Source organism: Leptosomus discolor, chromosome 1 (genome assembly GCF_034619465.1).
Source record: "Leptosomus discolor isolate bLepDis1 chromosome 1, bLepDis1.hap2, whole genome shotgun sequence".
Taxonomy (NCBI): Eukaryota; Metazoa; Chordata; class Aves; order Leptosomiformes; family Leptosomidae; genus Leptosomus; species Leptosomus discolor.
Genome location: NC_141391.1, coordinates 165,565,238 through 165,587,169, shown reverse-complemented (window position 1 = coordinate 165,587,169; position 21,932 = coordinate 165,565,238). Strand labels below are relative to the sequence as shown.

The following is a 21,932-nucleotide window of genomic DNA, read 5'->3' as shown; positions in this document are numbered from 1 at the left end:
CCCCCCCATGGCCGCCGCCACCGCGCCTCTGCCCGCCTGCGCCCAGCAACTAGAGCTGCACGTGGCGGAGGGCCAATCGGGACGCAGCCGGCGCCCGACGACGGCCAATAAGGAGGTGGGAAAAACGCGGGCTGGAGGCGCCGGCGGGGAGGGGAGGGGTTGCAGCGAAGAGGCGGGAAAAGGCGGGCGGGCCGTGCGCATGTGCAGCGGTGAGGACTACAAGCCCCCGCGGGCTTTGCGCTGGGCCGGCGCGGCAGGGCACGCCGGGAGCTGTAGTCCTTCGAGCGCGGGGCCGGGCCATTTCGCTCGGGGCCGGGCTCCCCCCTCCCCGCCCGTGGGCGGGCGGAGCCTGCGGCGCCGCGGGGCCCCCATGGCGGCGGCGGCGGAGCGGACGGATGAGCTGGTGCGGGAGTATCTGCTCTTCCGCGGCTTCACCGCCGCCTTGAAGCAGCTGGACGCGGAGATCAAGGCAGACCGGGAGAAGGGCTTCCGGGTGAGCGGCGGCCGCGTCCCCCTTCCCGGCGGGGCGCTGGGCGCGGGTGCCCCCCGGGGAGGACGCCGACCCCGGGCAGGCCGCGGGCCCCGCTCCGCGCACCCGCTCCCTGGGTGAGCTGAGCGGGCCGGGCGGCGCCGGGGCAGCTCTCGGAGCCCCCGCGCCTCCCCAGGGAAGCAGCTTGCCTCAGGGGCGGCAGCCCCCGCCCCGCCCGAGCTGGCTTGGGCGCCGGGGCTCGGCCAGGCGGGACCCCCCGCATCCCGGTGGCGGTGGCCGCTCGGTCCCCCGGCGGGGAGGCTTTAGCCGGTTGAAGGCTCTCCTCCTGCTTGGCTCCGAAACGGCGTTAGCGCGGGGCAGCGGCGGTGGGCGACGGGCTCCATCCCCTCGCTTGGCTTCCCAGCCGGGGGCCGCAGTTCCCGGCCAGCCGCCCCGCGCCTGCGGTCTGCTCGGCCCCTCCAAAACCGCCGTCTATGCACCGTACGTCCGACCTGTACACCAGCAGAGGATTCTCAGCTTCGTGCCGAGAGGAACCGAGGAGATGCGTGTACGAGAGGGCGGCGGCAGGAGGACATCTCCTTCCCCTCGATCTTTTCTCAATCATGAGATTTTTATCCAGCGGCTTTACAGCTCCGCTCCTTAGTTTGGATGTCTTAAACACCAGCTGCCTTGCTAAACGTGTGGAAATTAGTGCAGAATTTGCCAGCCTTGAAGAATACAGTTTCAGTCTTTTGTGCGAGCTTCATCTTCCTTTAGCAGCAGTTCTGGGCACTGAATATAGTGTTTTGAACAGTCAGATTTTTCTTTAACCAGCAGTACAACCACTACCTTTATCATTAATAAAGCATGTTGCTTTTATTTTTAAAGCACAACATTTTGCTAATGTTTAGAGGTTGGCAAACAGTTGATTTAATTTGAATTACATTGCCCAAGAAAGGACTGGGGCGACAGACTTCAGTTTCCTTTATCTGTAGGAAGCCACAGAGATAGAGGCTGGATGACATTAACTGATGAGGGGGGAGCAAACCACATGTTGAACAACTTCGGTAGTTGAATTTTGTATAGTGTGCAATTTTTTTTTTTCTTTTGATGCTTGTCTTGGACATCAGAAATCACTGAATGAAAAAAAAATCTATTCCCACGCCACCATTCTGCCTTATTTGTATTGCAGAAATGATTTTCAAAGAGACATACTGACAAAAAGAAATAGGCTGCAGGCTTTTATGCCTGCCTTGTTAGTAGATGACGTTGTTAAAGATAAAGGTACTTCAAAGATTGCAGTACAACGGCTCTTTCTTCTGCTTTCTGCTGACTAAATACAGTTTTTTTCCTTTTAGTCTAAAAATAATTCTGTTTTCCAGATGCTAGACTTGAGTTTTCAACATTTAATCAGATTATTCCTGTTTCTTCAACATCAACTGACTTGTTTTAAAAGAAGTGGGAAGTTTTGCTTACTTGCAGAAGACCCCACCAACTGTGTTTAACAAAATGTGATTGCTTAGTCAAAATCTGTTTGGCTATGTTCTTTCATGTTTCAGTTTTTTGTTTTGTTTTGGTTTTTTTTTTTTTTTTTGAAAGCTGCTGGAGAGTGGAAGAATGCTAGTACAAAATGCAGAGTGTTTCCAGGATTAGGATAATTGCTGATGCATAAGTGCTGGATTGTAGTATTATTTGTCCAGTTAAAGCTTCTCGGCATTAAGTTACAGAAAGTCTCTTGTGCTGGAAGAACCCTCACGTGACTGCAGTCTTCCCCGATTTGCCTTCTTTAGGTGGATAAGATAGTGGACCAGCTGCAGCAGTTTGTTCAGAGCTACGATCTGGCTGCCCTGCGGGATTACTGGAGTTATCTGGACCGGCGCCTTTTCAGCCGTTTGGAAGATGTGTACCGGCCAACGGTGAACAAGCTGAAAACCAGCTTATTCCGATACTACCTCGTCCATACTGTTCAGGTAGTGTTTGATTTTTGGACTTCTGTTTTAAAGAGATCCTGGTCTCTGAAACCAGAGCAATAAAATACCCTTGTGAGCCTCTGACAGGCCTGGTGGGTAAGGGACAAGCAATTCATGTGTCATGTATCAAGAGTGTAGTAAGGAGTTTGATGCAGGCTCACATGATGAGCTTGTAAGCAGGATAGGGAAACTGAGGCGAGAGGGAAATATGATTGGCTGGGAGCATGTTATTCCCACTTGGACGTGCAGGCACATCCCCCTCAGACAGGATGGCTGTACTGCTGGCTCGGTCCTGCTCAGCCTCCATTAATAACTTGAATCCTGGAAGAGATCACAAGGTTCATAAACACCTCCCTGTGGGGCATTGCTGTGAGAACAGAGGAGAACAAGAACAGTGCTCAAAGCAGGCTTCAGAAGTTGGAGAAACAGGCAGAAAAAAGCCCCAAGCGCCTGTACGGAGGCAGGAGTAGTCAGCTGCTCTGATGCAGAATAAGGAATGATTGAGCAGGCAGCAGCAGTGCAGGGAAGGGCCTTACTGCAGTGTTGGGGATCAACAGGCAGGATTGTCTGTATTCCTTCCACTCTAACCTGCTGGCAAGACTCAGCCAGTTCTTCCAGGTACCCCAGTTCTTAAAGCATCAAGGGAGTTGGAGGGTCCAGGAGAAAAAACGGTGACTTGAACTTTGTGGAGTTGAATTTTAGTTCATAAGAGAGGGGAGAAGTGGGCTTCAAATCTGTACAAGGTAATGTGGGAGAGAAAATTTTTTTGTTTTGAATAGAACAGAAAATAACAATCTTAAAATGGAGCAGAGATTATCTTGTTGAAACCCCAGGAAAGTCAATGGAATATATTACATGGGGTGGGCTTTGACAAACAGGACAGATCAATACCTGTCAGGAATTCATGTTTCATTTTTTTACTGCTTAGAAGCAATGTTTCCTCCTTGATTCCATTCCCTGACTGAAAACCTTTAATGATGGGTGTTGGTGGAGGAGTCAAAGTCTAATGCACATTTCTGGAAGTGTGGTTTTTTCATGTTTTGGTTTGCCACGTGCTTACCCTGAGGTGTGACTGTCCTGTCTGAATAATGTATCAGATGGAAACCTTTTCAGGCTACATCTGCTCTAGGCTTGAGTAATTTGAAGTATACTTTGGTCCTCTATATGAATGCTTGCGTCTTATGTCAGGGCACAAACTGCACTGGTTTAGCTGGAAATCAGTGTAAGTGATTAGTTTGATTTTCCTCGGCCTTCAAACAAGACTAAAAAGAAGGTCAGATTAAATGCATTTGTGAGCTTCTCCCAGCGTATATGAGATTCTTCTGTTCCCTGATGAATCTCTTAACTCTAACCACTTGCTCTATTCGGGGGTGAAAGTAGTTGTTACTGTTAGCAAATGTTTCTAGAACCCACGTGGTGGCATTAATGGAAGTGTGAGCCCTGTTCTTCTTGCTCTGTTTCAGACCGGCCGCAATGACAAGGCGCAGGAGTTTTTCCTCAAGCAGGCCTCTGAGCTCCAGAACCAGGTGGAGTGGAAGGATTGGTTTGTCCTGCCCTTCCTCCCTGCCCCAGACTCCAACCCCACCTTCGCCACCTATTTCTCGCGCCAGTGGGCAGATACATTTATCGTGTCACTGCACAACTTCCTGAGCGTCTTATTTCAGTGCATGCATATCCTTTCTTGCAACTAATAGTTAAATCTCCCGTGCCCTGGTGTTACGCTTGCTATTAACAGTGGTGCCAAGAATATAGTATTACAGAACTTGCTGCTTTCAGGTGATTGTTTAGAGCCAAGACTTAATAGGATGCTGGTGTTTATCAGAGGATGTTGGAATAGTTCTTGTTCAATTATCTGATGATATGTTATATTCCCTGGGCACAAACAATTGTGGTGGTTGCTAACGCTGAACTCATCCCTGTGCTAGTGACTAGAAATCTTATGCGCATCTTGTTCAGAAACACTTTTCCTATTTGCTTGGCATAGCACGGAACAGGCCTGCAGCCTTGGGTCATAGTCCATAACTGAACTAGCATCTGTTAGACCCTTCTCTGGGTTCATACGTGCACAAGATTGTCTAGTGACAGCTCACTATAATAGGGCAGTTCAACGTTGGCAGAAATAACAGCTTTTGTCCTACGCTGCAGAGATCTGACCTTGTTTGTTTGCTGATAGTCAGGTTTACGCTGCGGCTGGAATACTTGAATACTTGAAACAGCTCATCTTGAACTGTTTCTTCAGCGTACACGATGCAGTAACATAACCTATCTTGTCCTCCACTTCAGACATGTAAAAAGGAAGAATCTAAAAATCCTTGCAAAGCCTAGTTTGTGCCACAGTAAAGTACAAAGAAAGTAAAAAGTTGACTTGGGTAACTAAGCTGTTACAAGTCTTCTGGCCTTGCACATACTTCTTGCTAGTAGTACGGACTGCGCAGCTTTGCTGTCTTACAGGCAAGTGGCTGGTATGGAGTGCTGGCTTTTAGAATTAAGCCAGGTGCACACAAGTTCTTGGCTTGGTTTTTCTTTAACATTCCTCACCAGTTCCAGTCATTTTGAACTTTGAAGCTGAATGTCTCAGGAGCAGTCTCATACAAGAAGAAAATGAATCGTTGCGGCATAAGGTCAGAACTGAAGTCGCTCTTTAGTTGCTGACTGTTTAGAGGCTGTGAGTTTTGTAAAATTGGTTCCATCCGTTCAAGAAAGTTGTAACTGTTCAGTGCAGTTATTCCAAGGCAGATTCTTCTGTAAGTCCTTTGTTATTTTGGTTTATCTTTCAACTGCCTCCAGCAAACTTACAGTTGTTTCCTGAAACGGACTCTTCACGATATGGTATTACTGTCCACCTGCTGAAGGTGACTGTCCCTTTCCCTGTGTTATCTGACAGGTGGCTGGATACTGTGCGCACTCCTTTCCTGCTACACTTCAAAGTCAAGACAAGCTGAAACTAGTGGCAGGTTAAAGGCGTATATGGCTGACTTTGCATGGAAACTTGTGTATAGTATTCGGTCACTTCCAGATTTTAGCTGATTGAGCAATAGAAGTGGGCAATAATGTCTGGTAAAGAGGCAGAAACCATTACTTTGGAAATGACCACTTCACTGTGGTTGAAGTGCATTTAAAGCAATTTAGATGAACTAATGGAAATGTTGTGATTATTAGTTTCCGAACTCTGGACCTTACAGTAAATCATAAGAAAGGCTGACCGGTTCAGACAAAACGTTGCTGAGCTCCATGTCTTGTTTTTGACACTATCATCATCAGATGCTTAGAGAGAAGGTTTAAGAATATATAACACGGGTTGGTCCTTTCCCAGTATAATTTCCTATTAGAGAGGTTTGTGACATCTACAGTTTAAGAACTTTCTAAGCTACAGATCACATGTGGATGATCACATACAAGCGGGAAGCCTTATTCGTGTAAGCAGGACTTTAGTTTCACTTCCTCAAACATACCAAGTAAAAGCTTTCTGTGTACTTCAGTAAAGTAAGTTTTGTGCTTTACCTTCTGTGTTACAGAACATTGTTGTATGTTGTGCTTCCTCTTTCAACTGTTTTGGTAGCTGATCAACACTATTGATTTGTCCTAAAAATGTTGAAGTAAAATAGAATAATTGATTTTTAAAAAGGAGGCCTTTTTTTTTCTTTGAAAGAAAAGCCAGGTTTGTCGCTGTGTACTGTATGGAGTCAGTGGATCAGGCAAACTTTGACAGGAGGGTTCTGCAAAGATGGTCAGTGAATAGGGACAGCAGGATAAGGTATGTTTTGAAATAGAGCTCTTATTTCCTCCAATTTTTGCAATAGAGCTCTTTTATTTCCTCCAATTTTGTATTCTGTACTTTTAGTCAAATTAAAGCTGTTTTTTTTGTTTGTGGTGTGTTGATTGATGTCACAGACTGGATAAGCATTCTCTGGCAAATAGGCGGAGGTAGAACTAGGCTTCCGTTTTTGGAGAACTGCTCAGGTCAGAAAAGGATGCAGCTACCTATAGAAGACAGGTTTAAATAAAATTGGTGTAAATATATTTATATAAATATATGATTATATTTACTATATTAATATATCATTATATTTTATATATTTTTAAAAATAAAAAATGGTGTAAATACTGAATTTGCTAGTTGAAATTAAGGAGTGATTCTGATTTCACTGTTGAAACAATGCATGAATAGCAAGCTGGATTTCTAAAGCTCCTTTTTCTTCTTGTAATTTCTTTCCTTAAATACTATGATAAATACTATGATTATAAATACTTAAGTACTATATTTGTATCTGGAAAACAAATGTACAGAAACAGAAAAGCCTGAGGAACTCTTCTTGTGTACAAGAATCACGGACATAAACCACATCCGTCACGGAGAGCTCCATCCTGAGGTTCCTCTCTGCTAAGGGGGGAAAAGAAAAATGTCTCTTTCTCCATAACGTGGAGATAAATCTCATTGTCATGCTTGGGAGGGAGCTGGGCAGGGTGTGGAGCTGCATTTCAGGGTGACCTGATGGCGTTGGCCTCAGTGCACCCTGACAGCTCACCAAACCCTTGGCTGTGGGAAGAAGATTACCGTCTAGGCTCAGTGCCCATACATCACTACTGCCAGTCACGTGCCCTGGCCTTGAACTGCCTGCATGGAGTGGCTGATCAGCTCTGCCCTGGCTGGCTCTTGTTTCCCAGCACCATTAATGTCCCCACAGCAGCAGCCCAAGAGTGAAGGTTTTTAAGTAGGCCCCAGTTTCATGTGTGTAAAGCACTGATTGTTTTGACTACTTGGGACTCATGTGGTGCTCAACCAGTCAGGGTGACTTTCTTCCCTCCCCACCCTTCTATGGCTGTTGAAATAAGAGGAGTAAACAACTTCAAGTGGGAAGGAGGTGAATCTTAGTGGCTATCTGTTTACTTGGCTCTGTTCTCTCCTTGTAGCTGTTTGCTTTGCAGGCTGAATCCTCCCGCATGAAGAAAGAGGAACTGGAGGTGGAACAAGCAGTTGTGCATCACAAGTTGCCTGCATATGTGGCCAACATGGATCGACTAGGGGACTCTGAGCTGTGAGTGCCTGCAGGGGAGGAGCTGGGGACAGGCTCTGCTGCTTTTATGGGTTAGGGAGGCTCCTGGAAGGACATTTCCTCATTCCCTGGCCTAGGAATCAATGCAGAAAGACATCCAGGCAGAAGTTCTGTTGGCCTAAGTGGGTTTAATGGGGAATTCAAGACGGACGTCTCTCCCGCCATTTGGGAGAGAGATTCTTGCCAATCAGTGAGAGCCCAAGCACACATGGAAGTGATTCGGCTCTGCTCTCTGCGTTACACCAAGGTGTTCTGGGCAGCCAGGGCACTGGTAGCAATGCAATACCCTGCAGTGTTGCCCAAATGAAGTGGATTGTCTTCTGGCTTCTGTTTACTGTAGTGCCTGCAGTGCAGTAGGTGGGTGCCCTGTGTTTTGTAGACACTGTTACTGTATGAGCCAAAGGGGTCATTGTTATGCAGAGATGCTTTCTTGCTTTTGTGAAGGCAAAGTAGTTTCTGTTCTGCAAGGCTCAGTTATGCACAGAATTCCCCATAAACTTGCTGCAGTTAGTTTGCTTTATGGCTGTATCTATTGAATTCCTATCTGTGGGAATTAGGCAACATACACAGTGGTACACCTTGTTTACCTGTTACTTAAACTCTTATTTTTTCCCCCAGTAGAGTGTCATGCAAAGCAAGTCTGTGTTTGAATTCGTTGTCTTAGAGAGTTGTTTTTTTTTTTTTCTTGCTTTAAAAGGATCTGAAAACAAATGTAGCTTAGACATGAGGTACTAATAACACTGCTGGGGCTTTTACGTTCTCATGTGTTTCTTTCACTTCTATTCAGACAGGAGGAGGATTGATCAAATTATCCTGCTGACAGTGACAAATAGAAGTTGTAGCAGAGGCTGCACACAAAACCTTTGTTTTAGTCTAAAAGTTGTCTGATTAAATAGACTTCAGTGTCTGGTGAACTATCTTGATAACTGCTCTGTACAGGACCTGCTACAGAGTTTAACTGGAGATTATTTTTTTTTTGTTTAATTATTCTGTGTGGAAAGTTCATCTGCACATGTCGGGGAGTGACGTGAGGGAATGGATAATTTATTCCCATATTAATTTTTGTCCATTTGTATTAGAAAAGCTTGCCTTAGAAGTGACATTTCTTGTGTGTGCTACTTGTCTCTTACTCCGGGGGCCAGTTCTGGTCTCTGCTCACCCAAAGCCCAACTTTGATAGAACAGTTCCTTCCTAGAAGATAGACGCAGTGAAGATGATTGTATTCCCCTTCCCCCTTGGTGCTGCTCTTCTCTCGGAGGAAGCTGTAGCAGGGTAAGGTCAGACAGTTATGTTCTGGGAAGCAGCTGCTGCTTCTGGCATCGTGGGCTGAGGGAAGCGTGTGTAATCATAAAAATGGACCTAAGCTTTCTAATTTTCTTTGGGTCCAGTTTTTGAGATATCGAGGGCCTGTGCTTTAAAATTGCTGAACATGACTTGCTGAATATCTAGGGGTGTTCAGTGAAACACTGGATACTGAATGCCTCTCGAAGTAGGTCTGTTTTATGCCTTGATTTGGGAATCCCAGCTGAATAGGTTCTTTGGACATCTGCCTTTTGCCCCTGCCTTTCCCTTAAGGTCTTTGTAAACTAACCAGATGGAGTGGGAGGAGCTTGATGTGGCCCTACAGGGGATTCAGCAACAGGTGAGCCCACTGAGCGGTGGCATCTCTGAGAAGTGAGCTTTGGTTACAGTAATTATAATCTGCTCCAGGCACTAACAGGATGTTTTAAAACAGTTTTTTAATGCATAGTAGTCCAACGGCTTGAAATGGAACATCTGTCCTCCAGTGGTTCAAACAGCTGGCACTTTGCTTGTTGGGTGGTCTTTAGTCAGGTTGTCTGGCTGCACTTTCATATTCTGTTTGGTGTTGTTTGTTTTTTTTATTAGTGATATGACCTGCAGCCAGAGGAGCACTGCACATTCTCTTCAGTCCCGGGGAGGCTTTCTGTCCTCTTTTCTTTCCCAAAGTAAAAAGGGCCCTTCCAGACCATCCCATCCAGGTGGGGCTTCTCCAACACAGACTGGCAGTATGCTGCTAGGGAAGAAAGAACCAACAAATCACCAGGTAATTCTCAACTGTGTGTGTTGGAAGGTGCTCAGTATCCAAGGAGTTAACTTGCGGCACAGCACTGCTCCAAGCTTTTGCTTCCACCTGAAAAAATGAAATGTCCTTTCTTTCCTTGCAAGTGCATGCTGGGCCTAAATGCAGCACAAGAACAGCTGCTGTTATCTGGGGGCTTGTGGAGCCCTTGCAGGTGCTTGGTTTCTTTGCCTCCTCTTTTGCTCTTTGTTCTGCAGCCTAGCACAAGTGTAACTTTGCCAAATCATTCCTCTGCCTTCCAGAGTGCCAAAGGAAAAGAAGGAACAGTGAGCTGTAAGGACGGGAAGGGCCACTTCAGTGGGTTAGTAGCAGGCGAGTCAAGTTCCCTGCAGCAGCGGCAGAAGCGCTTGCAAGAGCATGGGAAGGAAAGGAAGGAACTGCTGTCCAAAGGGACCTTCCAGGTACCGGGCAACACTACAGGGCTGGGAAGTGGAGGGTTGGTATTTCTGTAGTTTGTGCTAGGTTAAGCTTCTGAATTGCTACTTGGATCTACCTGTATCAAAGGTTAATCTCTGTAGTTAATCAGCTCTTTCCACACTTGGTTTATTTCTGTGTCCTTGGAAGGGAGTCGATACTGACATTTCAAATGGAAGAAGAGTTGTCTTTTGTCATGATCTTTTTAACAGCCTGGTCCTGGGGAGGGTATGTTTCATCCACCTTAATGGCTATGTTCAAATACTTTGTTATAATCCCCATTCCTTACTGGCAATGGGCTTGGCTCACCCACCCTGCCCAAGTGAGTTCTCTCCTGCGTGTTCTTATGCTGGTTTGTGCAAGCTCTGTGTGGGACAGATAAAAATTGATAGAAAGTTTTCCTGGATAAGAGTGGAAATAACCCTTTGTAGCAATGTTTGCTTTTCAGATTTTTTGCACTGTATGTTGCAGTTTTGCCTGGGGATGGTGCTGTGCTTTCTAATCTAATGAAATAATAAAACTGTGTCCTGGATTTTAACTGCTGAAGGTCAGCAGACTACTTCTGTTCACCTGTGTATCTGGCTTTCAACAGCCATGAGGTCAAAGGAAACAGAGCACAGGAGGAGTGATGGCAGTATCTCAGCTGTGTTTATTTTGGCTGTATAAGACACTCTGCCTTGAGGGAGAGACAGTGCTGAGGGACTGTTGCCTGTCAGCCAGTATATGTGGCTGTTCTGTGTGTGGGAGTGCTGCTTTAGAGAGGAGATGTTGCTCCACCACTGAGCATTCAAGGTTATGAAAGAACTTTTTTCTTCACATCTCATCTAAAACATTTTCATTAAATGCTGGTCAGAAAATCGCAAAGCCTAGTTTCCCAATAAGTATCCTTTGACTTGCCTTTTTCTGTGATGTTCCATGTTAAGGCAGTGTTTTCATGGCTTTGTGAAAGTTGCTTCTGGTGCTCTTCAGGAAGCTGATACTATTTAGCTTTCTGTTGCTCTCAACACGTGTGAGCAAAAAGGAAACTGAAAGGCATCACTCTTTCTTTCATATAAGTGTCAGTCATCAGTTGTTATCTCCCCACATTGACTAAGACAGAGAGGCATTCTTGGATTTATTTCCCAATCTCTTCCAGCTTTGTGATCTCTTGACTATTTGATTATGCAATGTTTGGCCCGTTGCTCACAATGTGAAGCTACTATAAATAAAGCGCGTATGTGTGAGGGAGCAGGGATTCAAACCCATCAATACCAATACCATTTTGGGGCATTTAATCTTCAGAGGATGGTTTAGCAAGGAATGCTTGCAGATATTTTACTGGCTTGTATGCTGTGTCTGCCTCTTGATCAGCTTCTGGTGGCAAGGGAAGACTAAGCTGCTTTCAAACACTTCTGTGTGCTGTAGTGCAGAGCTTGTCTCATTCAGATACCTTCACCTCTAAAACTCCATTTGTTCTGTTTGCCCTGTCAAATTGGGTTTTAAGCTTTTGGACTCATGTGTTGACTCTGCTGTTGTCATCATTCAGTTGGCTGCAGTGGTTGCCTCAGTGTGCACAGACTAAATCTTTGACAGACGAGGATAATCCATCCACTGGGAGACAATATCCAACAAGATTTTTTGTGCAGGTTCACTGAACTGCGTATTATACAGATTTAACTTAGGTTGCTGAATGCAAGAATTTCTTGGAATATGTTGATTTGCTTGTGAATCTGTGCTTTAGTGGCATCAAAATGGGCCTCTGATGTCAGCTGAGATATGCCAAACAGATGTTGTGGTTCCTTTAATTCTTACAGGAAAATGTATGGCTGGGCACATGGAGGGGGATATAAAGGACTCTACAACCAAGGAGGCCATATTAAGTGGTGCAATTGTGCAACACACTATCCTTGTGCTCAGAAAAGTCCCTGGCAGAGGGGATGTTGAGCTGATAATGCTTCTGTTTCGGTGTTTTTTTCTCCCAGCAGACTGGGGTGGCTGAGGAGCTTGATCTGGAGCTGCTGCTTCCTTGTGTTTTACACAGGATTTCTTCCTTCAGGGCCAAAGTGCTGAGAAGAAAATGGATGTCAGCACAGCTGAGACAGAGCCATGCTCAGAGCCGCATGCTGAGCAAGCGGAGACTTCAACCAGAATGCCTGCCAGCAGTGCAGAGGCCGTGGGTGTCCGGCAGGAGCAGCCTTTCATCGTCCTGAGCCAGGAGGAATATGGGGAGCACCATTCATCCATCATGTACTGCAGGTAATGGACTGGCCGAAGAGAGCTTTCACGTAGAAGCCTCTGTAGAGGACCAGCTGTGTCTGGCCTCTTTCTCCCAGCCTCTGTTCTTTCCAGCACATTGTGCATGTACTCTTGGTTGTAGGGCAGTCAAGTTGGTGTGACTGAAAATAGCCTGTAGTTTGTGCAGTGGGAATAGACAGATATCTTTGTGATTGGGAGATGCCTGCCAGGAAGAAATTCCCTGGGAAAGCAGGATGGTATTGCTTAAGGGTGTTATGCTTTGCCTGTGGAGCTTGGTGTGCTTCATTGTCCTGGTTATCGTGGACTGAACAGGAAATGGTGCAAGGAAGTTCTGATTCCTGCAGAAGGAATTGGTATGTGGCCAGGAGAGGAAGAGTTACTGGGATATCTACTTGCATCCAAGAACTTTAGAGATAAAAATATCCAATCAGTTTCCTTCTGCACATAGGGTTGATTGTTCTGGACGGAGGGTGGCCAGCTTGGATGTGGATGGGGTCATCAAAGTCTGGTCTTTCAACCCTATAATGCAAACAAAAGCTTCATCCATTTCCAAATCTCCGTTGCTGTCTCTGGAATGGGCGACCAAGCGTGATCGGCTGGTGAGTAGTCTGTGTGTGGAGGCTCAAGAGTCACAGCAGATGATTTGAGGCTGTGTTGTATGTGTTGCACATTAACTTCTAGACAGCTGCATTGTGGATAAGATCAGAGCAGCAAGTTAGTTTCTGCTTTAGTGGGACATGGGGAACTGAAGCCTGTAGTGTCTAAAAAAAACTAGAGTGGGGAGTGTGCTCTCTGTATTGAGCAAGGAATTCACCCCTGGTTGCCCTTAGACAAAAGTTCCCAAGCTGCAGTGTGGGTACAGCTCCAGGATGGAATTAGATCCTTTAAGAGAAGTGCCTCTCTTCAGGCAGAGCAGGGAGCCATCTGTAAAGGCAGGCAGAGGCAGCCTGGTACAACAGCCCATGGGAACCCTGCAGCAGGGAGCTGTGGAGCTTCACTCACACCCTAAGTCAGAAGTAGAGAAAGGAGAGCAGGGCTGAGGAGTGGGAATGTGGTGGTGTGCAGGTGTGAAAAGGGTTCCATGGCCAGTTTTATACTGGTGCCTTATGAGTTGGGGGTTGGTGTGTGCATAAGGAGCTCGGGGCTTGTTTAAAATATGACAGTTTAGATGTTTCCTATAGCACTTTTTCTCTAGTTCTGTTACTAGAGAGGAGCCTTAAATTGTATGCATTCTTCTGAGTCCTAGAACTGTTGCTTGTGTTTCATGCCTTCCCTTGGCGAAGAGACAGGCCTGTGTGAGAAGGCAGGCCTGCAACCGAGGAAATACTGTTCATGTTCTCGCACTGACCATGTGTTGCTACTAACTCCAAAATGCCACCTATGAAGAGCTGGTGCTACAGCTTGTCTCTTTCTTTTCTTTTGCCCTTAGAAAGGAAGTTGTCCATGCAGTTGTTCTGATGTTTCTTCTGCTTTGTGGAGTTTATTTCCTGCTTGCTGATAGAAATGTTCTCCTTTCTGAACTATATGGGGATTCAGTAGCAAATCAGGCTCTGAAGTGAGAAGGATCTGGCTTGCTTCATTGATAATGCATCCTTCCATGGTTTTACTTTTGATTTAAATTGTAGCATGACTGATACAGCATGTGTGAGCCCTTCTGAATGATTTCATTCTCCCCTGGATGAAAGGATGTGGCTTCTACTTGCTTTTCTCTTAAACTTAGGTTGTTAATTCTGTGTTACTTTTTCCTTGTTCCCCTAGATATTGAGACTCCACATATGTTTCGCATCCTATAATGTTGAGCCATACTCTAGAAAGTGGCTTTTACTCCATCTTGGTGCCTATCAGATCTTTTTCTCGCTGGAAAGCGGTGCTTTTTACTCTTGACTTATGTGGCTCTGGGGCAGTCCTGCTCAGCATGATAGGCACAGAAAGGCAGGATGTACCCTAATGGAGTGATGCTTAATTCAAATGCATAAATAGAAAAAAATTTACTCTGTGGTATTGATGGTTGTTGGACAGCATCATTGTACTCTGCACTCACACTCGTTCCATCTCCTCCTTGCTGGTTTCAAGCTATTGCTTGGCAGTGGGGTCGGGACAGTTCGTCTTTATGACACAGAAGCGAAGAAGAATCTCTGTGAAATCAGCATTGATGAAGACATGCCCAGGTAACTCTGGAATACTGATTTTTATATATAAATGTTGTTGATTTTGACCGTGAAAAGGTACGTGAAGTCTCAATGTTCCTGCTGTTTTCCTGCAATTGCAAGTCTATCTAGCCTTCATCCAGAGGGCAGTCCCTGTCTGAGCAGCATAAAACTGCTCAGTTAAACAAGAGACAAAATCTGCCTAAGCACACAAATCCTGTCCTTCTTTACAGTGCACCCTGTCTTGCAGGGTCTTAATGGGAGAGCTCATAGTTGAGTGGTGTTGCAGCTTGATGCAGCTGCTGGAGAAAGGTAGTTCAGCCTGTTTGCTGTGTTTCAGGATCCTCTCGCTTGCCTGCAGCCCAAGTGGTGCCTCCTTTGTCTGTTCTGCGGCAGCCCAGAGCCCCATCTCCCGCGTGGACTTCTCAGCAGTAAGCTCTGGGGGCAAAAGCATGAACCAAGTTCCTGGGAAGCTGCTGCTGTGGGACACTAAAACGATGAAGCAGCAGGTACTTGCTGGGTTTCATTCCTTTCTCAGTCTGCTTGTGAGAATGAGTGTCTTCTGTTTCAACATGTAAATTATGCTGACTTTCTTTTCAATACCCTTCTTTTTCCCCTTTCCTCCTCCCCTCTATCACACAGGATAAAAATGAATGGTGTAAGTAGCTGCTGGGTTGGGGTGGGGTTTTTTGTTTTGTTGGTGTGCTGGTTTTTTTGAGGCATTCTTCAAAATGGTCCATAGCCTTGTTTCTGTCCTGCCTGCACAGTTTGTGACTGGAAATGTCCTAAGTAGATTGAATTATGTTTTGCTTAGGCTTTCTCCAGATGAAGTATATTGAAGGGTTTTCTTTGCTGCTATTTCCCTTGCCCTCCCTGTTTTTAAGTGAGGTGCTTCTTTCAGAGGTTTCATCTGATGTCATCTTCTCCGTTGTTTCAGTTAAGATGGGTCAGATTCTGGCAGGGAATCCTCGTCCCGTCCCTCACCTTTGCCTTTAAGAAATGCTGTCCCTGACATGTAAGAGAAAGCAACGTACTCAAGCTAATGCCTGCCAGAAGCTGGTTTTGCAGCCTTGAGGCCATGGCCAAGGAAGCTGTGGCTTGGCTGAGGTGAATTGTTGGTTTCGTGTCACAGTAAAATACAGCTGCCAACTTTGAAGTCTGTAGTGATGAGAGGTGTAGGGCTCCAAACTAGAGTTCTTGTGACTAGATACCGTCTTTCCTCCCTCCCCTGGAGATTAACTCCTCAGCACCCCCAGCTCTGTTTCATGGCATTAATGCAGACTTTCCCTTCCAGCTGCAGTTCTCCCTGGAGCCTGAGCCCATTGCTATTAACTGCACAGCCTTCAACCACAATGGCAACCTGCTGGTCACTGGGGCTGCAGACGGGATTGTTCGTCTCTTTGGTACGGCAGAAAAGGACCTGGGGGTATTGGTCAATAGCTGGCTGAACATGAGCCAGCAGTGTGCCCAGGTGGCCAAGAAGGCCAACAGCACCCTGGCCTGTATCAGCAATAGTGTGGCCAGCAGGGGTAGGGAGGTGATCGTGCCCCTGTACTCGGCACTGCTGAGGCTGCACCTCGAATGCTGTGTGCAGTTTTGGGCCCCTCACTACAAGAAGGACACTGAGGTGCTGGAGCGTGTCCAGAGAAGGGCAGCGAAGCTGGTGAAGGGCCTGGAGAACAGGTCTTATGAGGAGCAGCTGAGGGCACTGGGCTTGTTGAGTCTGGAGAAGAGGAGGCTGAGGGGAGACCTTGTCACTCTCTACAACTGCCTGAAAGGAGGTTGTAGTGAGGTGGGGGTCAGTCTGTTCTCCCAAGTAACAAGTGATAGGACAAGAGTAAACGGTCTCAAGGTGTGCCGGGGAGGTTTAGATTGGACACTAGGAAAAATTGCTTCACCAAAAGGGTTGTTAAGCATTGGAACAGGCTGCCCAGGGAAGTGGTGGAGTCACCATCCCTGGAGGTATTTATAAGACATGTAGACATGGTGCTTAGGGACATGGTTTAGTGGTGGACTTGGCAGTGCTGGGTTAACAGCTGGACTCCAATCTTAAAGGTCTTTTCCAACCTAAACATTTCTATGAAATGGGGCAGTGAGGTGGCCCCTCAGTGTCCCCAGCTGGCTGCCCCTAGCAACCTGCTTCCAGCAGGAAGGCAGCTGTGGGACATGCCTGAACACCAAGGTGGAAGCTATTTTCTGTCCTCCGCAATAGCTCTCAGAAGTGAATTGACATAAACTTTCTCTTGGAGCCGTTGGCTGGAGACCCCGGTAGTGCTGCTGGATTTGTTGCTTCCCTCCTGAGGAGCAGAGTTAACTTGCCCTTGAGCCATGTAGCAGTACCAGTGCCAGAGGCTGTCTTGAGGAAAGGAATTAATGTGTGACCTTCCAGTTGGAGGCAAGGGCTTCACATCAGTCCTTCTTCCCTGAGCAATTTCTTTCTCAGGTTTTGTCCTCTTCAGCCTGTCCTTGTGATAAAGGCAGTTCAGGCTTCCCTTTTCTGGGAATGAGGGATCTGCTTCTGGCCCGGATGCTGAGCTGAGGCTGCAGTCCCAGGTCTGTGGGAGGACAGAGCTGGCAGCAGCTGTGAGGGTGGACAGGATATCAAGGGGAGGAGAAGAGGAAAGGTGGCAGTGGGGCTTGGATGCAGAATGCCTTACGTTTGACAGTGAGCATGTGAGTAGCCCTGTAAAGCTGGAAGAAGAGCTGACTAGTTACAGGCAATGATTTTTGTGGCCAACGTAAAGGTCGCATGCTGGAGAATAAGCACGTGGTGCTGGGAATGGAATGGGCTCGCCCAGACTGGTTTAGAGGGCTGGGACAGAGACCTTATGAACGTAAAGGGCCTCTTCTCTTCACCTCAGCACTGTGTGAGTACAAGGAGTGTTCAGTACTGTTCTCCCCTCAGATATGCAGCAGCACGAATGCGCCATGAGCTGGAAGGCACACGATGGGGAAGTCTACTCTGTTGAGTTCAGCTATGATGAGAACACAGTCTACAGCATAGGCGAGGATGGCAAGGTAGGCTCTGGGTCACCTTCTAATGGTCAGCTGGTAGTGAGATCCCTTCTGGAGTCTTCTCCATATGGTGGAGACAGCAGTAAAAATACCCTCAAAATCTGGAGGATCTGCAGGCTGCTAACTCATCTTAAGTGTGCAGCACCACCCTGCTGCAGAGAGCTGCTGGAAAGCCTGTTAACAGCTGGAGCTGTCTCAGACCTTGTCTGCAAATCCTACAGTGACATCCCCTTCCTAGGGAATCCATGTGTAGATGACCTTTTTGTGCCCCTGAGATCACGTTAGAGATCTGGTATTCTATATCTTCCTATAATTTTCCTTGTCAGCAGCTCCATGTTGCTTGTAGTAAAGGCTTCAATTTCTGCAGTTCCACCGTCTTCAGCATAAGAGGTTGTGGCTCAGGGAGGGAGGCTGCCTGAAGGTGCCTTGGCTGATGAGAGTTAAGTGAATTCCCACCAGGATCCTGCACACAATGCGGAAGGGCACATAGGCAGCAGTGCTCATGGAAGGAGGAGGCATATGCTTGCCTGGATAGTAGTCACTCTTACAGCCTTGCAGCCTATGTTTTATAAATATAGCCACTTAGATACAGATGTCAAAATGTCATCTTCTGTTTGTGACAAATAGCCACTTTGCTTAAAAACGATGAACGGCCCTTCTACTTTTATCTCTGTCAATTTAACTATGGGCTTTTGTCTTCTCTTTTTGTCACTCTAGTTTATTCAGTGGAATATTCACAGAAGTGGCTTGAAGGTGTCAGAGTACGATCTTCCCAGCGAAGCTACAGGTCCTTTTGTTTTGTCCGGGTACAGTGGCTATAAGCAAGTCCAGTTCCCACGAGGAAGGCTTTTTGCTTTTGACTCTGAGGGCAACTATATGTTGACGTGTTCTTCTACTGGGGGAGTAATTTTTAAGGTAAGTCTGAGAAGCGATGGGAAGTACTCTTACACATCCATACAAGCTGCTCTTGTTACAAGGCTGAATCAGCAGCCACTGGAAGTTCTCAAGCAGCACCTACCCATCCCATTGTGGTGTTTAGCAAGTGTTTGAACCCTCTGTATGCAGCTAGAGTATGTGTGCTCCTACTTCTTAGGTGCAGCAGTTTTCCCTAGTGCCCAAGTGCCTAGGTCAAAGTTTTTTGGTTTGGTTGGTTTGTTTTTGGTTTTTTTTAATATATTGATGCATGCCAATTCAATGCAAAATGTGTGATTGACTGATGCTTACCTTTAATCTGCCTTGGTGCTTGCTGATGCTATGTTAATTCCAGCCTGATTGTCTCCTCTTAACTGGGTACTGAAATGAAATGGAAGGGTAAGGCTGAATGGTTCCAAGTACCCAAATTTCTGTGACACAGTAACAAGCGGTTACTGATGGCATGTTCCTTGCCTGCCTCCTCTGGAGTCAATAGCCATCAGTATAAGCCACTGCAAGGCAGATTAGATGGAATTTTTACCTTGCATCTGGGGCATTCAGAGCACCAGAGCTCTAACATGAGCTACAGCTTAGGCTTATGTGCTTCTCATCAGTGTGTGCTCTTAGCTTGCCTTGTTCAATTACTGCAGCTCAGCTGTTGTCAGAAGGTCAGCTGTTGTGAGACTGGAAATTTGCTTCCTCATGCATGCTACATACATCTCAACATCTCTAATTTTCTGCTTAATTATGTATGCTGATAGGGATATGGAGTTTGTAGCAGGCTTTGGCTTCTCCTGTGGGTGTGCTGCCCCACTGCAGAAACTTGCCTTCTTAAAATCTTGTGCTTTCCTTCTTTCAGTTAAATGGTGAGGAAAAGGTTCTGGAGAGCTGCCTTTCCCTGGGAGGACACCGAGCTCCTGTTGTCACAGTGGATTGGAGCACGGCCATGGACTGTGGGACCTGCCTCACTGCCTCTATGGATGGGAAGATTAAACTAACAACCTTACTGGCTCAAAAGTCTTAAGCTGGACAGTGATGAAGGGAAAGAGCAACAGACTTGACAAAACCAGTGTTAACTCCACAGGAACGAACTGCAGGGAAGAGAAGGCAAACCACAGTCCCTCTTCTCATTGTAGCTTTTGCCTCTTGAAAAAAAGTTAAATACATTTGCCAAACCACTGTGCAATAGAATGCTGGTATGGGACCAGATCAGTGGCAGCACTGAAAAATAAGTCTCCACTGACCCATTGTGGCAGCTGGACTCCCTCCGTTAGGGAGTCTTGAGCAGTGCGTGGCTAGAAGGCTGCTGGGATCATGTCAAGGGTTCTGCAGAAGGTGAGGCTGGAGGAGAGGCATACCTGAGGCACCACAGCACATGGTGATAAGATGGCTCAAACTGAAAGGCCTGTGCGAAACCAGAGTATTGTTTCGGTATAGCATTTGTTGTTGTGCTTTTATTTTTTGGGGGAGGGGGGTTGTTTTCCATAAAAAGAAGATACATCCTTGCACTTGATTCCTGTGCTCTGTTTAGTTTTTGCTGCAAAGCATGGAGGGTGGCTGGGGCAGCAATGTGACAAGAAAGTCTCCTGCATGGGGAAAAGACCCTTGTGCTTTCACCAGGTGGTTCCAGCACTGACTCCCACACACTGCAGGGGAAGCAGTGCAAGACGTCCAGGAACAAAAAAAATTGCATTCATTTGGCTGCATTGTGTTCCCTTGTGATAGATACCTGCTACCAACTAGAGCAGAGATCCCGAGTCAGACTCTGAAATGCTTGTGTTGGAGTTCAGAAGCTATGTAATGCTTAGCAGCTACCTTATAGCTGATAGGAGGAGGGAGGGCCAGAACCAGTCTGGTCCTGTGTAGTGCTCTCTGTCACTGGAGCTGTCTATCCTCCTGCCCTCAGGAGGTGCTGCACTCAGGTATGACATATCTGAACAGAGTGCTGAGGAGCCAGATTTCATCTGCTCACATATCACTACAGAGCTTACTGCTGCTTATGTCCTTGGCCTTCATTGGGAGTTTACAGTACCGTTGTTCCTTGGCAGAGTTCTCATTCTCTGTTATGTGAAGAGCATGTGCAATTTACTGTTTGAAGATACCTTTGGTATCCTCCAAAGGCCGTTTTTGCTGTTAACATTCAACAGCGTGAAGGGTGATGGCCTGGAGAGGAGGTGGAACATTATTTCGATGCTGGAATGCCAGCTAGTGATCTTGCATTTGGAGAGATGGGCACCAGGCCAGGTGGACCTCTGTAGCTGGCAGCTTCCACTGCTGCCCAGCCACACCTGGAGCATCATGGCTCTACTCCTCTTCAAGGTCTCAAACTGGTGGCTGGAAATCCAGATTGCTTGGCTAACTCTATGGCTATTCTTCACTGGTGGCATTACACCTCGCAACGTGACTTGATGTCTAAGGTTTTTGCCATCTTTGTGCCTGGAGATGTTGGATGTGGTTTGCAGTGGTTTTCTCTGCTGCATGTAGCCCAAGGAAGACTACAGTTACAGCTAAGATGAGGTCAGACTTGGGCAAAAAGCTCATTAAAGCAGGGAGGAGGTCTAGCTGAACACAACGGAGCCTGCAGTGTGAAATTTCCAGATCACTGGATACATTGGTGCCTTGAAAGCACAGCATCATTGAGACTGGAAGGGGCCTCAGTCTGGTCCATCTCTTCCATCCCCATTCTGCTCAAAGCAGGGTAAGCCAGGGTGGGGCATGCAGGGCCGTGTCCAGTTTGGAGCATCTCCAAGCATGGAGGCTCCACAACCTCTCTGGGGCACAAACAAGTCACCAGCAGGCTGAGCTAGGGCCTCCAGTCCCACCCAGGTCCCTAGGGCCTCCAGCCCATGGGCCTAGGAGGCCAACTGAGGCATTGGTAGAGGCCTCCAGGCCCTGCCTGAGCTCTGTCATGCTGTCCCTGTCTCCAGCTGTCTCAGCTGTGCCTGGCCATGGACCTCCTTGCTCTAGACCCCAGCCTGCAGGCTGCCTTCCTGGCCTGCCCTTGGCTTCTCTGTGGCCCTGTCTGGCTATCCCTGGCCTGCATCTGACCCTGCTTGCCGCCACTGGGCCTGAACCCTAGCCTGGCCTGGCTTGTCTTCCTGGCTTGCCCTCAGAGCTGCTGCCTCACGAGGCCCTTGTTCATCCCTCTGGGCTCTCAGCTGCCCTGGGACCACCCTGCTCCCCTCACTCATGTAGGCCAAAGCTGGGCCCTGCCCTGCTTTGCCAGGGGACCCCTTCCCCTGAGGGAGCAGTGTGCCTGCGCTGCTCCCTGACACCGGTCTCTCACCACCCTTGCAAGAGAAAAGGTTTTTTCTTTGGGTGAAGTGGGATTGCCTCTGTGGCAGCTTGTGCTCTCTTCTTCACAACTTTCACCTCAGTGGGCTACAAATCCCCATGGCATCTGCAAAGGCTTCCATAGCTACTAGAAGCTTGCCCACCACTTTCTGCCCACACTGCCAGGAGGTTTGCTCTAAAAGGCAGGAAGAATCTGGTAACTGATTATTAGCAGTAGCTCAGCGCTAGTCCCCCATCTGTGCACAATCATGGTTCAAGCCTCCCCAGAGGAAAAGGACACCGATGCGTGCTCCCTCTTGGAGACATCTGCAGGATGGATTT

General features: G+C 47.2%; 1 protein-coding gene across 1 annotated transcript; it reads left to right on the top strand.

The window, feature by feature from the left end:
• The first annotated feature begins 370 nt into the window (after positions 1-370).
• On the top strand, positions 371-19,830 carry WDR91 (WD repeat domain 91). The gene is made up of 15 exons (XM_086470498.1): positions 371-493; positions 2,260-2,439; positions 3,903-4,110; positions 4,978-5,060; positions 7,351-7,475; positions 9,381-9,558; positions 9,837-9,995; positions 12,044-12,243; positions 12,692-12,842; positions 14,317-14,411; positions 14,731-14,899; positions 15,685-15,793; positions 17,296-17,408; positions 18,123-18,320; positions 19,177-19,830. The coding sequence occupies exons 1-15, from the start codon at positions 371-373 to the stop codon at positions 19,339-19,341; spliced, it is 2,256 nt and encodes a 751-aa protein (XP_086326624.1). The 3' UTR covers positions 19,342-19,830.
• The last annotated feature ends 2,102 nt before the right edge of the window (positions 19,831-21,932 follow it).